The sequence below is a fragment of the Pelodiscus sinensis genome, unplaced genomic scaffold (assembly GCF_049634645.1).
Source record: "Pelodiscus sinensis isolate JC-2024 unplaced genomic scaffold, ASM4963464v1 ctg44, whole genome shotgun sequence".
Classification (NCBI taxonomy): domain Eukaryota; kingdom Metazoa; phylum Chordata; order Testudines; family Trionychidae; genus Pelodiscus; species Pelodiscus sinensis.
Window position 1 is genome coordinate 188,628 of NW_027465914.1, and position 12,450 is coordinate 201,077.

Sequence of the window (12,450 nt, forward strand, 5' to 3'; positions counted from 1 at the left end):
TAAGCAGCAGGCGGAAACCTTAAAACAGAATCTGAGCTACTTCCAAAAGAAGCAGTATTTGGATTTAGGGTATAGTTTATTCAGGAAAATTCTCTGAATATCTTGAAGCTGCCCACCTCCTCTGAGGGAAAAATATCATGTCACTATGATAGCCAATCATCCACCACAAATAGCTAATAGCGAATAGTCTAAGCAGCTTGCAAACAACTGAAAGGCTGACAAGTGTTTAGCCAAACGATTCAATGATTATTTATGACTAATGATTCTGTTCACAGAAAGTTGGGTGGAAAACAGAAATAAAAACTTGATTCATTTGAGCAGCATTGGCTGGTGTAGTTGGCTTTAATCACTTCATTCTCTCTCTTTTTGTATTTTTTAAGGAAGCAACAAATGAACTAAAAGTGGCAGCGAGCAACACATTAGTGGCTCTGGCACGCTGCTATTTCAGTGAGGTGGTTAATGAGCTTCAATGTCATCTGAAACCACTGGAGCTGCCTGACGAGTTCACTTTGATTACACTGGGCAACCTATCATCAGCCCATAGTATGTCAACTTCCATCTTTTGTTTCAAAGTTATTGTCTTCCATTTAAGGACAGAGGTTCACGCTCTGTACAGCTACACAGAGTGCTATTTGGGGGGCATGAGATGAACTGCTGTGGCTGGTTCTAGTTGCTAGACCATGAGCTATCCACACCAAGGTGCAAGCTCTTATGCCCCATTTGAAGTTCTTAAAGGACAGGATTGAGGAAAATCAGGTCTAGTGGAGCTCTTCTCCATTCCATTTCTCATCCCTCCCCAGTGCTCTCTCTCCTACTCTGGGAGAGGATTGGGCATCTGGCACAGCTGCACATTGGTGGAGAATGCTCCTCCTCAGGGTAAATCCCCCACTGATTTTTTACTTCTGCCTTATCATTTGTATACGCAGCACAAAATGACCTAGGAGCCCATAGCATCCGACCCAGCGGTGTTTCTAAATGCGATAGTAAGAAGGCAGATAACAGTCAATTGTCTGTCTTCCTTTTCTTCTGGTCCTTCTTTTCAGCACTCAAGTGCATTCCTTTTGTGGGAATGACCATGTACAGCATGAGCTCCATGCGGATGTTAGTCGACGAGAGCAGGCTGAGGCAAGCATTTTGTGGTGGTAAGTGCCAGCACTTATTGTAGATGTCCAAAATGGATATTTAGGGGCCTTGGTACAGAGTTAAGTGACTGATCGTTTACAAACAGGCTCTGAACTGGATTGTACCAGGGGCTGAGTCCTCATGCTCCTGTGGCACTCAGTGGAGTTGAGAGTGCTCCTTACTTTGCTGGAGGTGCTGAGCATTTGTAAGTTCAGGCCCTTTATGACTTGTGGATATTTTAAAAATAAACAAAAGCTGATGCTGCCCATGTGCCAGGAAACTCCTGGGGGAAAATGTGCAGGCAACAGATTGAATTACATTTAAAAATTTCCCGTTTTCCACCCTTCCACCCATTCCTCCTCTTTAGTTTCTTAATTATCATCTCCTTTCACCCTCTTTCTCTGTCCTCTGGTCTTCTCCACTTCTCTCTTCCTTTGCGTTTTGGTTGATGCTCAAGTAAGGCCACGTCTACACTATGCAAAAGATCAACGCTACTGCAGTTGATCACCAGGGTCCAAATTAGCAGGTCTAGTGAAGACCCACTAATTCGAACTGAGTGGGTGCTCCCGTTGGCACCGGTAGTCCTGCTTCTCATGAGGAATAACACTCCTGTCAACCTTCCACTGTGTGGACAGTCTGAAAACACGATTTAAGATACGTCAACTCCAGCTACATAATTATCATAGCTGGAGTTGCGTACCTTAAGTCAACTTTCCCCTTTAGTGTAGATCAGGCCTAAGGGACTAATCCTGCACCTTTGAGATAAATGGGAATTTTGCCATCAGCTTCATAGAACATGGGATTGAGCCTTAATTTTCCTTTCAAGGGCAGGGGGTGCATCTAATTTTAGGGCAAAATGCTGTCAAATCTCAGTATAGCTAATAGGAGTTAGGGGCACTGAACATCTTTCAGACAAACTGTAACCCAATAGGAAATCATACAGTTTTAGGGATAAATAAGCAATAACTGCAGAGGACATGAATCATTCAGAAAACAGCTGGTCAAAATATTTTGGTTTTTTATTATATTTTTCATATTTTTTTCCAATTTGATGGAATATTAAACTGAAAAATGTCAATGACAGTTTTAATCAGGATGTGTTCAGTGTTTTTGTGCAGCTAAAAAGGTGGCTGAAATTTGTTGATTTTTGAAACATGTGAATGATCTTTGTAATTTGAAATTTTGAAAAAAAGAAGAGTAAACACTTTTAATTTAATTTAAACTACCTTTTCAATCAGCTCTAATTAAGAGGTAACAAGGGAGAAAAAATATGTTTTCAAATGATGGGAATTAAAAAGAGATGTAGAGAGACGAAAGAGAAGAAAGCCTTTTGAGAAACAAGAAAGGGAAAGGAGGGAAGAGAAATAATTCAAAACTCTTATTGGATTTCATCAGCTGTTCCTGAATTGGGCATGGAATTGTAATAAACTACAAGCCTGGGAGTATACACTGATGAAGCAACGTATCCTTATTACTATTGCATCCTTTTCATATTGCCTGTCTTTTTTCCTTCCATGCAGTTCTGGAAAAATGGTCAAGGGCAGTAAATGTATATTTTAGTAACTGGGAAAAGTGCCCATTTCCCAGAATGGGTAAATCTCAATTCTGTGATCAAATTCTTCCCCTCTATCGTCATGTGACAAGCAAATGGACCACATGTGAAGATTTGGAGGTGAGAATTGTAGGCTTTCTAAACCTTGATGAGAAATTGTATTGTTAAATTCTCTGTGTATGGCACTCTTTGTGATGATGGAGTTCAATGGCAGGTTCTTTGGGATGGAACAGAGTATGATGTAAAACATTTAAAAAAGATTATAATGTCACAAGCTCATGGAAATTCTGTCTGTACATAGTGTACATAGATTCCAGTTTTGTCACCTGACATGCAGATGAATATAGGAGAATGGGCTAAATTCATTCCTGGCAGATGTCTATTCAGTTCCAGTAGAGTTACAGCAGGAATGAGTTGGTTTAGTGTGCATACTAATCTGGGGAAATATCCCACTTGGGAAAGTTGTGAGGTGCAGTAGAATATAATTCTGAAACCAACACCATAGCTGTGTCTAGACTGGAAAAACTTGCCAGTTCTCTACACTGGCTGCTTGAATTTCCGGAAAAGCACTGACGATCTCATGTAAGATCGTCAGTGCTTTTCCGGAAATACTATGCTGCTCCCGTTCAGGCAAAAGTCCTTTTCCGAAAGACTTTTGCGCAAAAGGGCCAGTGTAGACAGCACAGTAGTGTTTTCCGCAAAAAAGCCCCGATCGCGAAAATGGCGATTGGGGCTTTTTTGCGGAAAAGCGTGTCTAGATTGGCCACGGATGCTTTTCCGCAAAAAGTGCTTTTGCGGAAAAGCATCCTGCCAATCTAGACGTGCTTTTCCGAAAATGCTTTTAACAGAAAACTTTTCCGTTAAAAGCATTTTCGGAAAATCATGCCAGTGTAGACGAAGCCCATGAGTCTTAATTCTTTACCAGGAAATATTGAGATAGGGCTGTTTCAACAGTGGAAAAGGGAAATTGCACTCGTCAGAAGTAGAAAAGATGGGCCCATTGCATGATATTGAATGAATTTGTAGGAACATAAATTCTGTGTCTCTGTGTAGCTCAAGCAGGCCATCATCAAAGCCCTTGGTCCCATGATGAGCCTCCTCCTGCATAAAGAAGAGTATCAAGATAAGGTGTTCAAACAGATCCCATGGCTCCTTAAGCAATATAAAGAGGATGTTAATGTTTTTCATGCCACCAAGGTGAGATACTTATTAAAATAACTATCAATGTGTGCGCATAGGTGAACTGCACTAGCTACTACAGTGGCGTTTCCTGGTCTACATAGTGACTTGTTAGATAATAGATAAACACACAAGTCTTGATTTTATAGACATGGTGACCCAGGTGACAAGTTTTGTAGGTAAAAGCCTCTCATGAAAAGTATCTTCTGTTTCCTGGAGATGCTAAGGAGGTAAGAAACAAAACACCTGCCCCTCCCCCCCATAAGATACTCCCTCCTTGTGATTTATTGGTACATCCTATCAACTCTGTGTCTCTCTTTTAGATTATAAATAAACTCCTCAGAGCAGGGGCTGCTGTGTGTTGTCTCTGGGCAGTATTAAGTAAACTGCCAGTAGCTGAAAATTAATACTAAGAAGGCCTGAAGTGCATTGCTTTAGATTATATAACTAGATAGATATAAAATCACTGTCTATTTCATCTACCGTTGTGTACAGGGCTGTTGTAGCTGTGTTGGTTCAAGGATATTAGAGAGACAAGGTGGGTGAGATAATATAATTAAAGATATTTTTTCACCCACCTTGTCTCTCTTATTTCATCTACCCTCAGTATCACATGACCAAGGTAATTCCTGCCTGCTGATAGTGAGAGGATGGAGTGAGGGCAGTTGGCTTCAGTAGTATGATTGAGCATGCTCAGTCTATGTGAGCTGGCTCAGTACAAGCCAAGCAGCAAATCCAGGGCCACAACCCTGCTGCCCTTCCCCCCTCCCCACTTCCCCCATGGTTTACTCCCAATCTATGTTGGCTTTCTGGTCCAGAATATGTGGTTGCTTTTGGGATTGGAAAGCCCATGACTTTGAGGGAATCAATGCCTCATGGACTTGACTAAAAGTATCAGAGGACTACACAAGAGCCTAAATGTAGTAAAATATGTAGATTTCATCAGAGATATCCTGGAAGCTTCAAGCAGCAAAGAAGAAAAGTGTGTAGGTACAGGAAGGAGTTAGACTGTCATCTCATTATCAATAGCCTGGAAGAGAACATAAAATCATCATTGATAAAATTGGTAGATGAAACAAAAATTGGGGAGTGGTAAATAATGGAAAGGACAACTCACTGATTCAGAGTGATATAGATCATTTGGTAAACTGGGTGCTAACAATAAATGTGCATTTAAATATGGCTGAATGTAAATATATTCATCTAGGTGATACATACATGTTGAGGGATGCTTCCTGAGAAGCAGTAACTCTGAAAAATATTTTGGGAAACTTGGTGAATAATCAGCTGAACATGACCTACAAATGCGATGCTGTGGCCAAAAAAGCTGAAGTGATACTGGGATGCATACATGGGGAAATCTCAAGTAGGAATACAGTGGGAAATGCAAAGTTCATTTCCACACTAGAACTGACCAACAGATATTGGTAGATACCCCTGATACCGGCTTCCTGTGAGAAGAGTGCCTTCCACACCCTGCCTGGCTTATAGCAATTCAGCAGGATGCCATTTGGGCTGCACAGAGCCTCAGCCACTTTTCAGCAGCTCATGAACCAAATATTGCAAACATATATGCAATATACAGCCGTGTGCATTAAGAATATTGTCATCCACAGCACCAGCTGGGGGGAACACCTCTGACATCTTAGCAAGGTATTGTAAGCCCCAATAGATGCAGGACTCACTGTGAATCCAGCCAAGTGCCATCTTAGTGAACACAGTAGGAAGGGGAAAACTATAGCTCCTTGATAAATAAGGTCTAAGGCTTGTGTGACTGCCCCACCTCCATGACAAAGAAACAGGTGCCACAATACTTCAGACACAGTGGCTATTACTGCTGCTTAGTACCCAACTTCATCACACTGGCCACCCTATTATTGGACCTGATGAAGAACACCCAATCACAGAAAGTCCAGTAATTAGAAAACTGTTAGGAAGCCTTCCAGGCCCTGTGAAAGCAGCTGAACCAAGAGCTGGTCCTATCCCATCCAACTTCACAAAGCCTTCTATCCTTCAAATGGAGGTCTCGGAGGTAGGACCAGGAGTGGTACTATCTCAAGAAGTAGGTGGGAAGGAGCACCAGATCCTTTATCTCAGCTGCAAGCTGTTCTCCTGAGAGACCTGCTGCCCTACTATAGCAAGGGAGGCCCTAGCCATCAAGTGGGTGATCTACACCCTGGGGGTATGTCTACACTACAAAGTTAATTCGAACTAACGGATGTTAGTTCAAATTAACTTTGATAGGCACTACACTAGCACTCCGCTAGTTCGAACTTAATTCGAACTAGCGGAGCGCTTAGTTCGAACTAGGTAAACCTCATTGTACGAGGACTAAGCCTTGTTCGAACTTACTAGTTCGAATTAAGGGTTGTGTAGCCACTTAATTCGAACTAGTGGGAGGCTAGCCCTCCCCAGCTTTCCCTGGTGGCCACTCTGGCCAACACCAGGGAAACTCGTCTGCCCCCCTCCCAGACCCGGATCCCTTAAAGGGGCACGGGCTGGCTACGGTGCCCGTGCCAGGTGCAAGCCTGCCAGCACCCAGCCGGAAGACCCTGCACCTGGCACGGCTCGAGCCAGCCACCAGCTGCCAACCAGCCCTCCCTCTCTTCCTGGGACCAGGCTGGCAGCTCTCGGGAGCCTGCCCAGGACCGCAAGAGGCGGGCACCGGCCTGGTCTAGTGCGGACATCGTGGACCTCGTCCACGACCTCCGCACTAGGCTCAGGAAAATGGCCGTCTAGGGCAGGAGAGCTGCCAGCCTGGCCACCGAGGAGCAGGTGTGCATGAAAATGAAGGTGGTCCACTGAGACCCCCCCGACCCTGAGCCCTGAGCTTACAATGGCCGTACTGGGTCATACCAAAGGTCCATCTAGCCCAATAGCCTGTCTGCCGAAAGCGGCCAACCCTAGGGACCCTGGAGGGGATGGACCGAAGACAGTGACCAAGCCATTTGTCTCGTGCCATCTCTCTCCAGCCTTCCACAAACTTTGGGCAGGGACACCACTCCTACCCCCTGGCTAATTGCACTCCATAGACCCAACCTCCATCACTTTATCTCACTTCTCTTTAAACTCTGTTCTAGTTGTAGCCTTCACAGCCTCCTGCAGAAAGGAGTTCCACAGGTTGACTCTTTGCTTTGTGAAGAGCAACTTTCTGTTTCTAGTTTGAAGCCTGCTACCCATTCCTTTCCTTTGGTGTCCTCTAGTCCTTCTATTATAGGAACTAATGGAGAACTTTTCTTGATGCACCCTCTCCACCCCACTCATGCTTTTATAGACCTCTATCTTATCCCCCCTCAGTCTCCTCTTTTCTAAGCTGAGAAGTTTCCCAGTCTCTTTAGCCTCTCTTCATGTGGGACCTGTTCCAAACCTCTGATCATTGTAGTTGCCCTCCCCTCTCCCACCCTCTCTCTTCCCCTCTCCCACCTCCTTTTCCCAGTCTTCCCGAGTTTTGTTCAATAAAGAGAGATTCTATTTTTGACCACACGTTTTCTTTATTTTGTACATCAGGAAGGGGGGCTAGGGAAGGGTAAGTGGAAGGAGGTGAGGGAGGAATGGGGTATGAGCCCCCGATGGGGAGGACTGGGCTGGCTCTGCGGGCTTCTGGGGGTGGAAGCTCTCCTGCAGCCCCCCAATTGCTCCCTCTCCCCAGATAGCAGCCTGCGGCAAGTACAGCCGGGCTGATGGCCTAGTACTGTGATGTGCCCAGTGTGGGCACTCAGGGCACTCCAAGCCAGGCCTGCTTTACAAGCGGGGCACCCCTGAGAACTCTCTGTCCAGGGTGGGGTTCGGGTCCCTTTAAGCACAGCCCTCGGCTAGCCTGAGCCAGCAGCTCCACGCTCTAAGTCCTCATCTGATGCCCTGCCGGCATTGCTTCCGGCCATCCTTAACCCCGGTTCAGGGTCCACTTAATGTGGCCATGCTAGTTCGAATTAGCAAAACGCTAATTCGAACTAGTTTTTTAGTCTGGATCCGTTAGTTCGAATTAGCTTAGTTCGAATTAACTAATTCGATCTAAGTTAGTTCAAATTAGCGCTGTAGTGTAGACATACCCTGGGATATTATGTACTGGGGAAGCCCTTTCAACTGGTCACCAACCATGCACCCCTCAGATGGATTAATAACATGAAGGACACCAGTGCCTGAATCATGAGGTAGTACTTCCCACTCCAACCCTATGACTTCTGTATGTTATATTGGGCCAGGGAAGGCTCATGCAAACACGGACTTCTCCCAAGTGGAAGGAGACAATGAAGAGGAAGGTCCACCAATGGACACCCTCTTAAGGGGGAGTGTTTGTGACAGAGGATACCCACCATGCATGGTTCAGCGGGGGCTAATCATGATCTGTGGGCTATGCCCCTTCATACTTGCTGGGAATGCTCCAACTGGAACCAGGATATAAAAGAGAGCAGCTCAGTTCTGTCTAGGCTGACAGCTGAAGGGAGTAGAGGTGCTTTGCAGGCTTTTGTGGAGGGACTGCCAGTGCCCTAGGATGCAGAAACCAGCCAGCCTGTGGTTCCAGTTGACCCCCCCCCCCACAACCATCCAATGCCACAGATGGAGGAGAGACCACGGAGTTACTGAGATGACCTGCTGCAGAAGATTGGTGGGAAGTAATCTATGTGAACTAAGCATTATTGAGTTGAGGTATTAGGCTTTGACTCTGCATGTTTTGGAAGAAACCCCATTGAACTGAAAGACAAGGTCCTGGGCTGGGACCCTGTGGAGTAGGTAGAGCCTGGTGGAGAAGGGCTGACCACTAGGCAACACTGGTTTGCCCCAAAGGGTGGTTGAGCACTAGGTTGCACGGTCGTACCTAGAAGGGCTTGGGTCATTGAGCTGAAGAGCCTCATTAAAGGGCTGCTGCACTGACCCTGACTATTAGGCAATGCTGCTCTAAGAACCAGGCCTGCTATGGTGGTTGGGGAGACTAGGCCACTTGGGCTGCCTTAGTTCTTTAAGTCCTCCACAACCTGATACCATCCAAACAGGGTGGACCTACCCTGTGACAGGTAACTTAATTACAGTCTATAATATCTGCATGGGGAAATATATGTAATGACCTAGCAGAGAAAGGCATGACATGATCCAGTGGCTACAAACTGAAACAGGATATATGCAGATGGGAAATAAGGTCTACCTTTTCAGTGGTGGGATATTAGCCATTCAAACCATTTTCCAAGAGTCAAGGTGATCATTTTAAAATCAAGATTGGATTTTTTTCTGAAAGTTCTGCTTTAGGAATTATTTTGGCAATTTCTAAGGCCTGTGTCATACAGAAGGCCTGACTAGTTGATGACAATCATCCCTTTTGGCCTTGGAATCTATGAATTCCATGAACCTGCTTCAGTCATTGCATATTGCTCCTTTGTATGCCCACCTTCTTACTTTCACCTTCTGTTGTAGAGTCTGAGGCAGCTCTTGGAAGTCTCTGGTGAATATAAGATCCTTCTACCTAAAAGGAAATTTCAAGCCATCTGCAGTGCTCTGCACAACCGGGTGAGGGGAACTTCTTCTTGTATCACTTGAGCTTAAGCACAGCAGATCTGAAGCATATTAACAATAAACATCTTTTGAATGCTAGTGAAGAGCCCGGAGACCTTCTCATGCCTTATTGGTTTCTGCTGGCTTAAGAATAAGCAGATAGTGGTCTCATTTTATTAGCTAAAATCCAGCTCAGTTTGTAAAGCAATTTTAGCATAAGCCAGTTATTAGAGGGAGTTAGAGTTATATAGTAAAAACTGATCCCATCCAAATGGGGAGGACCTAGCCTGTGACAGGGTGACTTAATTGCAGTCTATAATATCTATGTGGGGAAACATATGTAATAATCTAGCAGAGAAAGGCATAACGTGAGCCAATAACTAGAAAATGAAGCTGGACAAATTCAGACTGGAAATAAGGCCTACATTTTTATGGTGGAATAATTAACCATTTGAACCAGTTACCAAGGGTCAAGTCTTGATTCAATTAGCTCTGCTGCTAAAAACACTTTGAAAGCAGGAACTTCTGTTATCCAATGTATCGGTCATTGTTTCTGATTCTTGTTGTGCAGTCAGTACCATTTATTTTGGGTTCAGAGCTCTATTTGGAAAGGTAGGAAGTGAGTGCTTAGAAATTAATTGAGCATCTTCTTTTCAGTTGCTTGTTCTGATTAGTTTTCCTTTGATCACTTCTCTTCTTCCCACAGATCTGTTCTCAAACTCAGCAGCTCATCATGGAAAATCATATGGAGCTGTTCTATTGTATCCTACTGCTAGGTAGGGGAAGAGACTCCAAATTACACAGTGGTTTCCTTGTAACTTCCTTCTTTTGTAGGTGTGGTAAGAATGAGCTTTCAGTTGTTAGTGAGGATGTGATTTCTTCCTTTGCAGCCCGTTCTTCTCCTGATGACCTCATAGCATTTCTGCACTCGCAGCTGAAGATTAAGAAGGAGACTGTTCGTGTGGAATCCCTGAATCTGCTCACAGATATTATTGGTGCTGACTGTAAGTAACACAGGAGTAACTGTGACTGCTGCGATCATCGCCATCGTGCTAGGGGTTGAGTTGGGGACATCCAGAGCTAAAAGCATGAGCTGCTATAGGTTGATCTAAAGAACCAAGGCTTTGCAGGCATGGTAGGGCTATAACATACTCATGATCTCTGCAAATGGGGCACAGAGGATCTGTAACACAGGGGCGGATATAGGGCAGGGCGAGCGGGGCGGCCGCCCCGGGTCCTGCGCTTCAAAATCCCCGCGCCTGCGCATGGCATCACTGTTCATGCACCGTGGCAAAGGGGTGGGGCCCGTGGAATTATGCTTCCCGGGGCCCTGCAAAATGGTCATCTGCCCCTGCTGTAACACATAGAATCATATAGTCATGGATTATTAGAACTGGAAGGGACCTTGAGAGGTCATCAAGTCCAGTCCCCTGCTCTCATGGCAGGACCAAGCACTGTCTAGATCATCCCTGATAGGTGTCTATCCAATCTGCTCTACTGGTGGTAAACACAGACTAACTTCACTGACATCCATTTGTCTAACTCTCTTACAATATTTCCATCAGGATAGTATGATGGTGCTATTTACAGAAGTGGAAATACTTCAGACTTAGACTGGTGAAAGTGAGATCAGAGTCTGGTCCTATATTTTCCCCGCTGATTCTGTATAAGAGTGAAGCTTGGTAGTACTCTTAAATAGGGCCCAGGACACATTCTAATGTGGAGCATGAGTGTTTGGAACAAAGATATACTATATTGCACACTTCTCCTTATCTTTCAGTGCCTGAGACAAGAGTTAGAAAGTTTCGCATTGTGAAGGCAGTGAAATCTGCTCTCAGTGATCAGAGTGCTAAGGTAAGATTGTGTGTGGAATAGTGGTATTGCTGTTAATATCTCGGAAGTATTTCACTCAGTGGAGAGTCTGGCAATGAGACACATTTTTAGGCTGAGATTATTAATAGGGTTTCAATTAATCACAGTTAACTAAAAATTAATGGGATTAAAAATTGAAATTTATTACATATTTTTGTGGTTTTTTACATTTTCAAATATATTGATTTCAATTACAACACAATGACAAGTGTGTACTATGCACTTTATATTATTTTTATAACAAACATTTGCATTGTAAAAATGACAAAAGAAATAATATTTTTCAATTCATCTCATACAAGTGATGTAGAGCAATCTCTTTAGCGTGAAAATGCAACTTACAAATGTAGATATTTTTTGTTAACTGTAACAAAGCAATGTAAAACTTTAGAGTCTACAAGTCCATTCAGACCTACTTCTTGTTCAGCCAGACACTAAGACAAACAAGTTTGTTTACATTTATAGGAGAAAATGCTGCCTTTTTCCTAATTACAGTGTCACCTGAAAGTGAAAACTGGCATTTGCATGGTACTTCTGTAGCCAGTGTTGCAAGGAATTTACATAACGGATGTGTTAATCATTTGTACTTCAGCCACCATTCCAAAGAGATAAAAGCAAAAGCAAAAGGACTCTCATATCCTGTCTCATATTGCATGCAGAAGGGATAATAATAACTCGTGCATAATCTCTACCCTTGCAGGTGAAGATGGCAGCTCTCCATTTCGTCAAGAAGCTGCTCAGTTCAGGAAGCGTGGAGAATTGTGCAGCAGGGGATATGGTTGCATACGTTTTCAGAGAGTTCGATGTGTCCACCAGAAATCTGGTAAGGAGAGTTCTTAACACTTAGGACTCAGTTCTGCCATTCTGGCATGCTGATTGTTCCCCTTGACTTCAGTGGGAGCTTTGGATGCTCAAGGATGCAGCTGGACTGAAGGATTAGAGCTAGAATCTGATCAGTGATATTCGTGTAAAGCCAGGGTAATGCCCCTGACTTCAGCGGCATTATTTTGGATTTACACAAGTGTAACAGAGACCAGAATCTGATTCTGGATATTTACATCTGACAGTGCGACCTACATTCCTTAGACCTCGGGCAAGTCAGTGAAAATTCTGACAACACAATCTTTCAGTGAAATGCTCTTGTATAAGGAAGCACATCTTTTTTATAAATAGACTCTCCAAAGAACACACTGGTGCCCAATCCTGTGGCTGCTGAAGCATACTTCAACTATTAGCAAAAC

The 12,450-nt window shown here is 44.1% G+C and overlaps 1 protein-coding gene across 1 annotated transcript; it reads left to right on the forward strand.

The window, feature by feature from the left end:
- Positions 1 to 390: 390 nt before the first annotated feature.
- LOC142824843 (maestro heat-like repeat-containing protein family member 2B) lies at positions 391 to 12,056 on the forward strand. The gene is made up of 9 exons (XM_075916631.1): positions 391 to 543; positions 1,044 to 1,142; positions 2,643 to 2,794; positions 3,728 to 3,871; positions 9,260 to 9,352; positions 10,044 to 10,113; positions 10,228 to 10,341; positions 11,118 to 11,191; positions 11,910 to 12,056. The coding sequence occupies exons 2-9, from the start codon at positions 1,070 to 1,072 to the stop codon at positions 12,054 to 12,056; spliced, it is 867 nt and encodes a 288-aa protein (XP_075772746.1). The 5' UTR covers positions 391 to 543; positions 1,044 to 1,069.
- The last annotated feature ends 394 nt before the right edge of the window (positions 12,057 to 12,450 follow it).